At 42.1% G+C, this 15,913-nt stretch overlaps 1 protein-coding gene across 1 annotated transcript; it reads right to left on the bottom strand.

Moving 5' to 3' along the window:
* Positions 1-1,476: 1,476 nt before the first annotated feature.
* Positions 1,477-9,316, bottom strand: LOC112068320 (signal peptidase complex catalytic subunit SEC11A). Its single transcript, XM_024135428.2, has 6 exons — positions 9,122-9,316; positions 8,415-8,524; positions 8,072-8,221; positions 7,657-7,776; positions 2,120-2,177; positions 1,477-1,894 (listed from the first exon to the last, which is right to left on the bottom strand). Exons 1-6 carry the CDS (start codon positions 9,170-9,172, stop codon positions 1,844-1,846), a joined length of 540 nt encoding a protein of 179 aa, XP_023991196.1. The 5' UTR covers positions 9,173-9,316; the 3' UTR covers positions 1,477-1,843.
* Positions 9,317-15,913: the final 6,597 nt, after the last annotated feature.

Here is a 15,913-nt window from a genome sequence, read left to right as displayed (position 1 = left end):
AGGAGGAGGTGTGATGGTGCTTTGCTGGTGACACTGTCAGTGATTTATTTAGAATTCAAGGCACACTTAACCAGCATGGCCACCACAGCATTCTGCAGCGACACGCCATCCCATCTGGTTTACGCTTAGTGGAACTATCATTTGTTTTTCAACAGGACAATGACCCAACACATCTCCGGGCTGTGTAAGGGCTATTTGACCAAGAAGGAGAGTGATACATCAGATGACTTGGCCTCCACAATTTCCAACCTCAACCCAAGAAAAGAAAATCTCTTGAATGAGTAGGTGTGTCCAAACTTTTGACTGCACATATATACTGAACCAAAACATAAACGCAACAATTTCAAAGATTATAAAGTTACAGATCATATAAGGAAATCAGTCAATGTAAATAAACTCATTAGGCCCTAATCTATGGATTTCACAACTGGGAATACAAATCTACATCTGTTGGTCACAGATACCTTAAAAAAAGGTAGGGGCGTGGATCAGAAAACCAATATCTGGTGCGATCACCGTTTGCCTCATGCAGCGTGACACATCTCCTTCGCATAGAGCTGATCAGGCTGTTGATTGTGGCCTGTGGAATGTTGTCCCACTCCTATTCAATGGCTGTGCAAAGTTACTGGATATTGGCGGGAATTGGAACACACTGTCGTACATGTCGATCCAGATCATCCTAAACATGCTCAATGGGTGACATGTCTGGTGAGTACGCAGGCCATAGAAGAACTGGGACATTTTCAGCTTCCAGGAGTTGTGTACAGATCCTTGCTACATGGGGCCATGCATGATCATGCTGAAACATGCGGTCATGGTGGCGGATTAATTGCACGACAATGGGCCTCAGGATCTCGTCACAGTATCTCTGTGCATTCAAATTGCCATCTATACATGCAATCGTTTTTGTCTGTAGCTTATGCCTGCCCATAACCCCATCGCCACAATGGGGCACTCTGTTCACATCTGCTAACTGCTCGCTCACACACCACCATACACTTGGTCTGTGGTTGTGAGGCCGGTTGGATGTACTGCAAGATTCTCTTACACAACGTTGGAGGTGACTTATGGTAGAGAAATTAACATTCAATTACCTGGCAACAGCTCTGGTGTACATTCCTGCAGTCAGCATGCCAATTGCACACTCCCTGACATCTGGCATTGAGTGGTGACAAAACTGCACATTTTAGAGGTCTGTTTATTGTCCCCAGCACAAGGTGCACCTATGAAATGGCCATGCTGTTTAATCAGCTTCTTGATTTGCCACACACATCAGGTGGATGGATTAACTTGGCAAAGGAGAAATGCTCACGAACAGCAACGTAAACACATTTGTGCACAAAAATAGAGAGAAACAAGCTTTTTAGACTGCATGTAAAATAATGGCATTTTGAAAATGCACAAATGTGTTTTTGTGAAGTTATGCTTGAATATAAGAAAAAAAACACTAGATGCATAAGTTACCAGAATGCAGGATAGAGGGTAACAGATGTCATATTTAATGTCAAACATATCACTTGTCATTCAATATTTCAAGCAAAGCAAAACCTAATTAGAAGTGAAAACAAAATACACAATTAACCATATAAAATGTTGGATTCATGTTCTGGAAAAAATAAAAGAAATACAGCTCTTTATTCTACTTAACTTATATCTAATTTCCCCTCACAAAAATAATGAACGCTTGTTTTTTTATAATGTAAACACTATCCACAATTCAAAACATATGGTACAGAAAAAGCAACTTAATTTGACATAATCAACATAATTCTGTCTTGAAAGGCATGGTGGGGTGTGGATTTCCAATTTTTCCTCCGTGGCAGATAGTTAGGTAGTCTCTTCCTCACTCCCGATGGACCAGGACAAACAGACCCAGCAGGAAGAGAACAGCGTACTGGGAAAGGGAAGAACAAAATATTAGTATCACTGTTCCGAGGATCTGAAACCAACAGCTTTCTGTCTGCCAGTTGCTCTCCCACTGTTTAGTGTCTGGCTGCTGGTCAGGCTCTCTAACCTTTAGAGTACCTGCATCACGCTCCTAATAAGGCTGAATTTAGTAAACAAGTCATAAAACCTTAAGTGATTTTCCTTCTAGTGATGACGATGTAAAATATCTTACCTTGAATTTGGGATAGTCGTTCATCAGAATGGTAACGATTCCGATGTATGGCACAAACCTGGAGACAAAATTGACATTCAACATCAGATGACATGATCATGACAATGTCATGTCGCTGTTATGATGTACAATTCAAGTAAATTATTACCTAACATTACATCTTCAATAGTTAAATACAGTGGTGGAAAAAGTACTCAATTGTCGTACTTGAGTAAAAGTAAAGATACCTTCATAGAAAATGACAAGTAAAAGCCACCCAGTAAAATACTACTTGAGTAAAAGTCTAAAAGTATTTGGTTTTAAATATATTTAAGTATCAAAAGTAACTGGAATTGCTAAAATGTACTTAAGTATCAAAAGTCAAAGCATAAATCCTTTCAAATTCCTTATATTAAGCAAATCAAACGGCAACATTTTCGATATACGGAGAGCCAGAGGCACACTCCAACATAATTTACAAACGAAGCATTTGTGATCAGAGGCAGTATTGATGACCTGGGATGTTCTCTTGATAAGTGTGTGAATTGAAAAATGTTTGGGTGTCATGGAAAATGTATGGAGTAAAAAGGAAATTATTTTCTTTAGGAATGTCCCAGGCACTCTCATTTGTTGACTTCTGTAATCGAAAAAGCCTTGGTTTCATGCATGTTAACATCAGAACCCTCCTCCCTAAGTTTGTTTTACTCACTGCTTTAGCACACTCTGCCAACCCTGATGTCCTTGCCGTGTCTGAATCCTGGCTTTGGAAGGCCACCAAGAATTCTGAGGATGTCCATACCAAACTACAACATTTTCTGTCAAGATAGAACTGCCAAAGGGGGAGGAGTTGCAATATACTGCAGAGATAGCTTGCAAAGTTCTGTCATACTTTCCTGGTCTATGCCCAAACAGTCCGAGCTTCTAATTAAAAAAATTAATCTCTCCAGAAATAAGTCTCTTACCGTTGCCGCCTGTTATAGACCCCCCTCAGCTCCCAGCTGTGCCCTGGACACCATATGTGAATTGATTGCCCCTCATCTATCTTCAGAGTTCGTTCTGTTAGGTGACCTAAACTGGGATCTGCTTAACACCCCGGCAGTCCTACAAGCTAAGCTAGATGCCCTCAATCTCACACAAATCATCAAGGAACCTACCAGGTACAACCCTAAATACGTAAACACGGGCACCCTCATAGATATTATCCTGACCAACTTGCCTTCCAAATACACCTCTGCTGTTTTCAATCAGGATCTCAGCGATCACTGCCTCATTGCCTGATCGCGCTATGTGTCGCGGTCACACGACACCCTTTCATCTGTAAAGCTTACCTAAAACTCCTTACTGCAAGCAGGCTTTTAATCGACCTTGGCCCGAAGGTATCCTGGAAGGATATTGACCCTCTTCCCGGTCAGTCGAAGGATGCCTGGTTCGTTCTTTAACAAGTAATTTCCTCACCATCTTAAATAAGCAGCCCTTTCAAATGTACAAACGAAGACAGATATAGACCTGGTGGTTCACTTCCAGACCTGACTGCCTTGACCAGCACAACGAAACATCCTGTGGCGGACTGGCCAATTAGCATCGATGTCCGTGATATGCAACTGTTCGTGAGTTCCGGACAATACCGCAGTCAGTCAGGAAGTAAGGCTAGCTTGGTTTCAACAGACATTTGATCCTTGTAGCTCTTGAACTCCAAAGGTTTGGACACTGTAAAGTCAGTGAGAACAGAGACACTCTTCCAGCTGCCCACTGCTCTGAGGCTAGTTACTAAGGTCACACAATAAATCATGAATAATCGAAATCATTCATTTAAGAATTTCTCTCGCTGGCCTGCTTTTCTCCTGGCTACCCCAGCTCAACAGTCGCCCCCCCCCGCAGCTATTTGCCAAAGCCTCCCACGTTCTCCTTCACCCATCAGGTTTGCAGGTGTTCTGAAGACGCACAAACCGGAAACCCGTACAAATTCAGCTGGGTTAGACAATCTGCCTCCATTGCTGCAACCCCTATTGCCAGTCTGTTCACCTCTTTTCTTATCGTACGAGATCCCTAAAGATTGAAAAGCTGCCGTGGTCATTCCCTCCTCATTCAAAGGGGTGACACTCTAGACCAAACTGTGTACTAGACTATATCCATCCTCCTGCTCTCTAACGTCTTCAAAGCCAAAGGTTAATAACCGATCCACTGACCATTATAGACTCCCACATACACTTTCCGCCTGCTGCATCCATTTCGAGCTGGTCACTGGGTGCACCCTCAGCCACGCTTCAAGGTACTAAACGCTATCATAACCCGCAATCGCTAAAACCAGCGGACTGTGAGCCGTCTTCATGACCTGGCAAGGCGGTTCGACTACTGTCAATCACCGTTTCTAATTGCAGACCTCAAATAGCCTTGGTTTTCTCAACATGACGTGCCTCGCCTTGGTTCACCAACTACTTCGCAGACAGAGTTCGTTGTGAGTTGCAATCGGCAAGGGCCTGTATGTCCGGAAACTCTCGCAGTTCTTATGGGTGTACACAGGTTCATTCTACGCGGCCGACTCTTTTCCGCTGATATATCAATGATGTCCGCTCTGCTGCGCGGTGATTCCCTGATCCACCTCTACGCAGACGACACCATATCTGATGTACTCTGGCCCTTACTTTCGGACACTGTGTTACACTAACCCTCCAACCGGTTCAATGCATACAACCACTCACTTTCGTGGCACTCCAACTGCTTCTTAAAACGCTAGTACACCAATGCATGCTTTTAACATCGCTGCTTAGCACCCGTCCGCCCGACTACCATCATACCCTGGACGGTTATGACCTAGAAGTATTGTGGAACAACTACAATACCAGGTGTCTGGCTAGACTGTTACTAATCCTTCCAGATCTAATTAATTTCATCCAAGTTAATCTGGAGTCGGCTTCTCTATTTCGCAACCAGCTCCTTCACTCACGCGCCAACTTACCTAGTAAACTGACTACCCTACGATCTGACTTCAGCGATGTTCCCATCTACAAAATAGCTTCCATCTCTACTCAGCAAAACTGGAAGCAGTCATATCACAGTGCATCGCCCTTTATTCTCAGCTCACTGTCACAAGATAACAATACCCACCGTAGATCGCTCCAGCAGGCGTATATCGTTGCACTGGTCATCAAGCCAGACATCTATTTGACGCCTTTTCCTTCACAGTTCTTGCTGGCCAGTGACTGGAACGATTGCAAAAATCGCTGAGCGTGGTGACTTATATTTCCCTCACTAACTTTAAACAATCAGCTATCTGAGCGCTAACCGTAATCGCTGCAGCTTGTTACCTAGCCCATCCTTAAATAGCAGCCACCCAGACCTTACCTACCGATTCCCATATTGCTTTTATTCTTTTCTGCTACCAGTATATCTATTGCACCATCATCTGCTCATTTATCATTCCAGTGTTAATCTGCTCAATTGCTTTCATTTGCGTGCACTATGGCTATTTACTTGCCCTACCTCCCTCACGCCATTTGCACAACACGATATACAGACTTCCTTTTTTTCTATTGTGTTATTGACTTGTACCTTGTTTATTCCATGTGTTACTCTGTTTGTTGTTTGTGTCGCCTGCTGTTGCTTTATTTTGGCCAGGTCGGCGAGTTGTATTGAGACTTGTTCTAACTAGCTTCTGGTTAAATAAGTAAATATAAATAAAAATGTAGTGAAGTAAAAGTTCACCAAAAACATAAATATTAAAGCCAACTACAGACACAGAAAAATACTACTTAAGTAGTACTTTAAAGTATGTTCACAACTGGTTAAATAGTTGAGAAGTGTTAAAGCAACAAAAAAATCCTGTGACTGAAACTTGTCTGGGGCCAAGTTAACCTGCCCTTTCATGTCAGAAAGTCACGGCCATCATGCTTTCAGGGAAAGAGGATAATTGTGTACATGTATTAGACCTAAACTGCGAGTTTGACCAATTCCAGTCCCCTTCCTTAGAGGGTCCGGGGTCCACCCTGGGATAATTTGTAAGTATAAGACTGAGAAGCTCAGTTCTGGTGACTTTTTAAAGGGACATTCAGCTCCAAAATGCTAATAAAATTATGCTGAAACCATTTCAAATTAAATTACCACCTCCAGAAATGTGTCCAATAAAATATTGGTAAAATCATATTGGACCATGCATAATGCCTATGCATGGTCTATATTATCAGATATGCTATAAGCAATATCACCTGTAGCCCAACTGATGCAGCATAGTGACTATAAAATGTACATAGGCTGAAGCATGGAGTTTGACCATCTGCATTTACTCATTGGACACAACATCCTGATTGTTATTAATAACTATACTTTTATTATAAATATACTGTATATCAATTAATTATTATTCACTCAATTTGATTTTTTGGTTTCTATTACAAACTGTCATTGTCCATTTAAGACACCGTTGCCCCTTTTAGAGCTGTTACATATTGAGTCTTTTCGGTCAGCCGGATCATTTGGCTCCTTTCACCTAAGAGCTTCTCATATTGCTCCTCATCAGTAGTGCTTAGAAATTTACATAAAACCACAAAAAATGGTCAACCCCTAATTTAAAGCCTAAAATGTTACCTACCATTATGTCAGATCGTGAAATTTGAGTTCAAATACATTTTTACCTGACCAAATTATTAGATGGCTTGCAAAAATAAAAGACAAAAAAATGTAAAGCACTGAATAAAATTGCATAGTGCAGAATGAGGGTCTCTCCTCACAGTATGGTTCCTGCACTGAGGAATTACCATCTTCAGAGAATACTTTTTATAATTTATCTGCAGATAGTCGATGTCTGGAGATCAAAAAGCAGCAGTATGCCCACCAGGGAGTCAAATAAACAGACTTTTTTTGTGCAAAAAATAACCTAATCCTTTTTGCGAACAAACTGCCCATCACTACTTTGCGCAGAAGTGCCTAAACCGTGCTCTGTTGTAACCAGAGCATTTCAAAAATGATGCCACTCGCATAATTGAAGGAGTAGAGAAATAAACGTGGTAGCAATGGAAAACTGGGAACCTCCTCTTAAATAAAAATAAAAAAGGCCAAACCCGCAAAATACATTTGCCAAAACTGCTCTCGCAACTTGAATGTGCCTCGAGTGTAGGGATGTGACAAATGGAAAAATGTTCTTAACTTTTAAACTGCCATTTTCATCTGAATATCCAAGTGTCAGCAACAGTATGTCAGTTCAGTACACACAGCGTAACAGAGAAAATAACATATTTGATAATACATTTATTTGGGAAATTATTACTTCATATTAGGATATGTGATCTCCAAATCAGCCCCCCCCCACACTTTTCCCCCTGAGATTTTTATTGCGGATCTACACTGATCTCAAATCCGTCACTGATGGAGAACGTTAAACCATGCTTGAGCCCTTCCACTACTACAGGCTAGATGAGCGCAGACTCAAGTTCAGTTTAATTTTGCACTAAATAATATCTCAAGGGAAATGGTATCATATAGATCCAGTGAAGTGAAGCATGWGACTGAAGTCATACAGCAGACTAAGCCTAGTATCACTCTGGTGGAATKAGATAAATGCTCACCCTCTGGCTCGTCCCACCACGTCTTTCTTCTCTAGCCAGTGCTGTCCCGGCTTGTACAGCCCTCTGTCATCTACAGAGTTGTTGTCACCTTTGGTCAGGAACTTGATTTCGCCATTTTCCCTGGAGATAAACAACATTTAGATTTAGTTTGGATGTCATACATCGATTTCCTGGCCCCAGAGCAGCTTATAAAGTTGCTCTGACAACGACATTTATTCAGTTACCCAGCATATTAAAAAAAAAACATATACAAGGTAAGAAATATTACAGAATATTTAGAGCCTAGTTTGAGTGTTATGTAGCAATACAACATTTTGGGGGGAAGTAGGCCTTCTTAAACTTGTAACAAACAAAGAGAACTATCCCGAGAGAGAACTAGCGCATTTCAATAACTACAGAAACATCATAGACCAACTTTTCATGAATCTTTAGTACTCTGTGTACTATGGGGATCTCTCTGCCCTCTATCCTGAAGACCACAATCTCTCCGACTCTGATGGGGTCCTCGACCCGGTTTGTCAGGAACAGAAGGTCTCCTCGATGGAAAGCAGGCTCCATACTTCCACTGAAACCAAGGACATGTTACAGTCAAGGATAGACAGGTTACTTAAAATTAGCAGATGCGCTTCAGACAAACAGTAGGTATGTTGGTGCTACACTTTGGTTGTGAAAGTGGGCAAATCTCCCCTTACTATGTAAAGCGCTTTGAGTCTATTGAAAAGCACCCTATCTACATAAATCCAACACCAATGCTTTACCTGAGGACGACAACAATAGGGCTCTCGCTGCCTGTCACGACCATCAGTCCTTTCCAGATCATCAGGGCTGAGGACACTATCATACCAAAATTCAGCACCTGGTAGTAGAGCTGAAAACAAATAAGACAGGTTGTCAGGTTGAGACGAGGATAAGCTAGTGTTCGCTTATAACAACTATATCTACCAACAGCTGGTCCTGGGGACTAACAAGGTGTGCAGGCTTTTGTACCAACACAGTACTAATACATATGTTTCAGTTAATAAAGTGTTTGGTGATCAGTAGAATCTAGTAGAAGCCTGCACACCTTGTTAGTCCCCAGGCTGGAATAAAAGTCTGCACACTTTGTATGTCCTCAGCACCAGGTTTGAAGAAGACTGAAGTAACACCATATTTAGGCAGAGAGGAAATTGTACTGGCTAAAGTTACATTGATTTTGCAAGGTTATTAGCTAGTTATTTTGACAACCCAGTTTATCATGCATGTTCAATAGGTGATGTAACGTATTTAACTAGCAGGGTCATTTTCTTTGTACATGATTAAGACCACACGGAAAGCTGGGTAGCTAGTTAGCATAGACGACTTGACATTTTAAGCAACGTGTTATTAACCCGCCGGCTAATGTTGCTAGCATAACTAGATAGCTAGCTAACTAGCCTTGGAAGAATCCGTCACATTCACACATTAAAAACAATATTATCGTACATACCTGGCGCTTATTCATCCGCCGCACATCATCAAGGAAATCTATAGACAACATCGTCCCGGTATTGAGTTGATAAAATTACCTAAATTAAATAAAAACCAGTCATCGATACATAAAAAGCGAACATATGGATTAACGTCCGAGAAACTTGCATCCAAATCTTCCGGGTACCCTCAGCCGGAAGTTCCGCCCACATTCAAAATATTTTGTCGAGGTGTCGCTTCTCGATACGGGGGCTGGCAGACAGAAGGTTTGGATATGCAAATTCTAAGAGCTTTCATTCACTTATGTAGTGAACACCCGATTCAATTGCAATCAGTCGATCTAATCGACAACTATCATTAGAAATCAAGCGATATGAATCAGACAGTGGGGCACCGCCTGCAATGAATGTATGAAAACTCTAAAAGCATAAAAAACTATGAGGTCTGAAATATAACTAAACAAGATTGAACTTTCTACAGGCTGCCACACGTTATTATAACATTCACCAGAGAGACAATCACTAGGAAGATTGCTATGTATTGGCCAATGAGAGGCTTTGAAGCCACCAGTCTGCCATATTGTAAGAGACAATTAAATCCACCAGCACAGAGAGAAAACTCTTCACTAGTGACCTGAAGAGAGAAAACCCTTATCCAGTTACCTACAGAGAGAAAACCCTACTCCAGTGAACTACTGACAGGTCCCATCATCTCTCTCTGACTGAGCAGGGTTTCTGTCACAGGACAGAGGGAGTGAGGCAGGGTAGTATATCATCTTGACAGAGGAGAAATGCTCACTAACAAGGATGTAAACAAATTTGTTCACAACATTTTGGGGATCTTGTTGCGTTTACATGTATTTATATTTTTGTTCAGTATAATTGCCATCAGCACTTCTGATTTGAGCAGTTCATTGACATTGACACACAACTCTAAGGAAATGAGAGACACAGAATATTGCTTAATGGCTACAGGAATTTCTTATAATTTCTTTATCTTCGTTTTCTTTTAACCCAGCACCGGGATTCTCATGTGTGGAATGTGCATAACACATTATTTTTCTTCATCGACACACAAGTCTGCCTTGTATGTGTGAGAGTGTGCATCTGCGCTGCATTGGAGTTTTGCATGTGTGTGTGTGTGTTTGTGTGTGTGGTGTGTGTTTGTGTGTGTGTGTGTGTGTGTTGTGTGTGTGTGTGTGTGTGTGTGTACCTGACACTGCAGTGGACACACAGGTCTGACTCGTAGGGTCCAATGGTGTTCCATCCATCACTCTCTGCGGGGAATCTCTCCCCACAGGGGAACCGAACAGGGCACACGGCTTCTCTACAGAGAGAACACACAGGGGGAAAATGATGGGGGACCGAACAGGGCACACGGATTCTCTACAGAGAGAACAAACAGGGGGATAATGATGGGGGAACCGAACAGGCACACGGCTTCTCTACAGAGAGAACACACAGGGGGATAATGATGGGGGAACAGAACAGGGCACACAGCTTCTCTACAGAGAGAACACACAGGGGGATATGATGGGGGAATAGAACAGGGCACACGGCTTCTCTACGAGAGAACACACAGGGGGATAATGATGGGGGAACAGAACAGGGCAACACGGCTTCTCTACAGAGAGAACACACAGGGGGATAATGATGGGGGAATAGAACAGGGCACACGGGTTTTTACAGAGAGAACACACAGGGGATAATGATGGGGGAACCGAACAGGGCACACGGCTTCTCTACAGAGAGAACACACAGGGGGATAATGATGGGGGAACCGAACAGGGACACACGGCTTCTCTACAGAGAGAACACACAGGGGGATAATGATGGGGGAACAGAACAGGGCACACAGCTTCTCTACAGAGGGAACACACAGGGATATAAAGCCTAGCGCAGTGGTCACCAGCCGGTCATTTGTGATCGTCTGGTTGATCTCCAAGGGATTCCTTGTCGATCACCAAACATTTCTGTAAAAAACCCAACAATAAAGCCTTGCATTCCAACGTCTTTTATTTGTTTTGGACTGTCGGCGGTAGGTGCACTTGATTCAGCAGCCCTAGCTCTGGGAAGGCAAAGTGTTCCCATTTTGAACCATTCCATGTGTCTGAAGGTTAAAGGTAACTGAAGGTAAGTGCTGGCCAATCAGATAGCTCAGATCACCTTGTCTGCACAGTTTCCTCGCGCCATAGACCGTAAAAAGAAGCCTTGAACACACAGGAAAGTTGATAATGTAAGATTTCAAGACTTTTCAAACGTACATCTCGAAACGTACTTAAGTACATCTCCATCTAGTTGTCACATCGTGGATAACTGTCACGCCTTGACCTTAGAGATCCTTTTTATGTCTCTATTTTGGTTTGGCCAGGGCGTGAGTTGGGGTGGGCATTCTATGTTTTGTGTTCTATGTTTTCTATTTCTGTGTGTTTGGCCGGGTGTGGTTCTCAATCAGAGGCAGCTGTCTATCGTTGTCTCTGATTGAGAACCATACTTAGGTAGCCTTTTCCCACCTGTGTTTTGTGGGTAGTTGTTTTCTGTTTTTGTGTCTGCACTAGACAGAACCGTTTCGGTTTCGTTCGTTCTCTTTGTTGTTTTGTTACTTAGTGTTCAGTTTTATTAATAAATCATGAACACTTACCACGCTGCGCTTTGGTCCACTTCTTCATGCAACGATGACCGTAACAATAACTGTAGCATTTTAGCTAAGCCTAACCCTTTTCCTAACCTTAACCTAAATCTCCTAACCTGCTGCGTTAATTCTAATAACCTGCTGCGTTAATTCTCCTAACCTGCTGCATTAGTTCTCCTAACCTGCTGCGCTATTTCTCCTAACCTGCACCGTTCATTTTCCTAACCTGCTGCGTTAATTCTAATAAACTGCTGCGTTAGTTCTCCTAACCTGCTTCGTTAGTTCTCCTAACCTGCCGCGTTAGTTCTCCTAACCTGCCGCGTTAGCTCTCCTAACCTGCTGCGTTAATTATCCTAACCTGCTGCGTTAAGTCACTACTGTCTGTATCTGTACTCTATCTAGCCACAAATGTAGAAGCTGTCATTTTTGAGAAACCATCAATATCACAACAGCAGGACGCGATCGAACCTGGTTATATCTAAACACCATTGGTCAGATTTTTACAACACATTCACCAATCACGTTAGGTAGCCTAGCAGTTAGAGAAGCAAGCCAGCAACTGAAGGGTTGCCAGTTAGAATTCCCGGTCTGACGGGACAAAATCTGGTGGGAAGTGAGCCGGCAACCGGAGGGTTGCTGGTATTGAATTCTAGATGCCATTGCCTTCTGTTGTGCCCTTGAGCAAGGCACATAACCCTCCACAMCAACTGTTTTACGGGCTCCTAGTGTGGCAGCCCTCTGCTCCAATCTGTATATGTACCKGTATGTGTGTCTTTTGGAGGGGTTGGGATAAAGCAGAAGTCACGTTTCAGTTGGACCTTGAGRACAACTGATGAATAAAGTCATCTTAATCATCTTCATCTTTTGTTTTGTATTCCCATTGTGATTGGTCTCTGAAAACTAGGAGGACGTTTTTGAAATAGATAAAATCCTCCTTCAGTTTRCCATCTGTAAGCCATGATGAARGCTGGTAAGGCYGACCCCTGATGTGGCAAAATGCGTTGGTTTTACCAATAATGAAGCGTTTTGKCAACTTCCACTGCCCTCCAAGAGAGTTGCTGATATACTTTTCATGTTCAGGTTGCTCCTCAATTCATGCACCTTGTTTGGACAGAGCGAGGTAGTGGCAGTGTTACCTTGCTAGGAACCATAGCAGGTCAGGGAGCCTGTTCGTTTTGTGTGTATGAGTATAAAAAACGTTTTAGAACTCAAGCCAAATCATGATTTTGAAAATGAGTCTGACCTCCTTGTTGTCCRTCTAGGACCAGGAAAGTTTTATTAGGCTGTGTGGGTCAAGTCATGTTTCAGATGTTAGGCTACAGCCGCTGCTTCTGTGCTCTAATATCAATTCTGTCTGTTGTTCATGCATCAGCATCAAGCATCCATCCTCATCATCTTGACAAGAGCCTGTACAGGTGGCTTGTGTTGTGTCAATTCCCAGAATCAACTATTGGGTTTGTTCTTTATTTGCAGTGAACTGTGTGGCTGTGGGAGTTACTCACGTTTCAGATGGCTTATTGTACATCACAATGCATTGTGTCACTAAACAAACCCAGGCACATTAGGCTAATTGATACTGTCACTGAGCAAATAGTTTTTGTCATGTGTTCAGTCAAATTTCCGAGGGGAAGTACATTTGAATGAAAAGATGAGTCACATACAATTGTCAGAACTGCCAGAWTTTTTTTTCATGTTGACAATTATAATGATTCATGGATATTTTAAGCCTCTGTCAATGTTTGACCAATACTGCAACTGTGTAGCCTATCATTAATGTAGGTTACATGACAACAAGCACAGATCTACTGTCTTGTACAACATAATAAAARCCCTCATATAATTACAGATATAGGTTTGTGAGTCATGGTGGCGCCCCAGCAATCACGTCACACTAAAAAGCTAKTATCCAGGGGGGGCTGGATAAGGATTTCTTTAGAAGGTGAAACTGACCCTATTAGTTGGTTGTTTAAGCATTGATGGTTTTAGCTTTGACATATTATGTTTCTCCAATGTGTTTGGCTCGCCCAGGGAGAGAGCGCCAGGCAGAGAGTGAGTCGTGGCTCAAGATCTTCACAGAACACTCACTTGTTCCCACTGTGGATGAGAATAGTAGAGGTACGTGCTGATAAGGGAAGGTGTGCTTTTGAAATGCCCACACTGTGGTGGTGTCAGTGTGAGCTTGTGAGTGGGTATGATGAAACGCACACACATACACACAAACACACACAAACACACACATGCGCACGCACACACACACACACACACACACACACCTCCAGTCCTGCCTTCATAATGGCAGATAAACACCTTTAGAAGACAGCATACCAAGTTCTGTTCTCCTCAGAGAGAGCGAGAGACGCTCAGCCGAAGCTCAGTAGACCAGCCTCAATCTTTCTGATTCAATATGTCTCACCAGCTCTGAGAAATAGATGTATGCCACAGGAGGTTGGTGGTACCTTAATTGGGGAGGACGGGTTTGTAGTGATAGCTGGAGCGGAATCAGTGGAATGGTATCAAATACATYAAACACATKGTTTGATGCCATCCCATTTTCTCCATTACAGACATTATTATGAGCCGTCCTCCCCTAGATAGTTTGTGTGTATGTATTGATATGTAGGCTACGTGTGCTTTTTGTAAAAACATATTTTTTWATGTAGTTCTGTCCTGTAGTGCTGTTGTCTATTAATGTTCTGTATTATGTCATGTTTTGTGTGGACCCCAGGAAGAGTAGCTGCTGCTTTTGCAACAGCTAATGGGGATCTTAATAAAATACCAAAAAATACCAATACCCTCAGCAGCTTCCACTGATGTATACACGTGTTCTATTATCAACTCTTATCAAAATAGCCCAGTAACATTGTGGTTAACACTTATCACTAATAAGGCGTTATGGTAATAATGTACATTACTTTAGGCCTATATTACATTACACATCTGAAAACACATCATTCATCAACGAGTCTTTCAATAATTAGGAATTTATTCAAAAATGATGGTGGATACTTGAAATGTCACATATTATTTTGTGAATCACTTGCTATTGAAATTTTTCTAAATGCTTTACCCTTTTGGCAAAGGTGCTCCTGAGTGGCGCAGCGGTCTAAGGCACTGCATATCAGTGTCACTACAGACCCTGGTTCAATTCCAGGCTATATCACAACTGGCTGTGATTGGGAGTCCCATAGGGTGGCGCACAATTGGCCCAGCATTGTTCAGGTTAGGGTTTGGCCGGGGTAGGCCGTCATTGTAAATAAGAATTTGTTCTTAAACTGACTTGCCTAGTTAATTAAAACCTCACTGGCGTTGAACTTGTTTTTGAAGAGGATCATGTTGTTGTCATGCTTCCTCTCCAACATATTAACTAGCAACTGAACGATTGAAAGTTTGGAGCTTTGTTGTGAAACTAGAGACCATACATTACTTTTGGTAAGACATCCAGAGGACAGCTCTATAAACTTCTCTCTTTGTGAATGTGCCRTTTTTGTGGCAAGTTTTCTATTGTTGTTCCATCTTCATCTTCAGGCCTTCCACCATCTTGTTTCTGGGTATTTCCACACAGCAACAAGATCCAACATAGCTCTTTTATCTGAAGATATTTCCCATAGCATAACACTGAAAAAATCCACGCTGATCTGGCTCACCTGAAATCCTCCCAGTTGTTGCTACCTCATAGAAAGACTGAATCAAAATACCTAACACTGTTATGTGCATCTACTACAGAAAGAGTGTTGAATGCTGGAATGTCAGTACAATCTCCATTATGTTCCGTTGTATAACTCACATGTACTCAAATAGGGGGTGCTTATTTGTCTTGTTTTGATCTAGCAACCTTTGGTTTCTGTACCAACACTCTAACCGCTAGGCTACCTGCCGCCCTAAAGCTATATCACTGTAGGCTATATCACAGGCCAGTCTTTTATACAGTATATACAATATACATGAACATGCATATATGATTATTATGACAATGCTTTTTGTCATTCTGTTTCATATAATTTTTCCAACAGATCCTCTGAAGGTGTCATGAATACATTGCTAGCATTTCCACAGCTCCTCAGAAGACGTCATGAATACATTGTTACCAACCACCAATGTATGACTACTGTAGCTATGAGATATGACCCGAAATTGTAGTGTGGTGGATATTATTTTCTGAGGAGAATATGATGTCCAAAAG

The sequence above is a fragment of the Salvelinus sp. IW2-2015 genome, unplaced genomic scaffold (assembly GCF_002910315.2).
Source record: "Salvelinus sp. IW2-2015 unplaced genomic scaffold, ASM291031v2 Un_scaffold415, whole genome shotgun sequence".
Taxonomy (NCBI): Eukaryota; Metazoa; Chordata; class Actinopteri; order Salmoniformes; family Salmonidae; genus Salvelinus; species Salvelinus sp. IW2-2015.
Note: the sequence above shows the minus strand (reverse complement) of the source record. Positions and strands in the feature narration are given on the sequence as shown.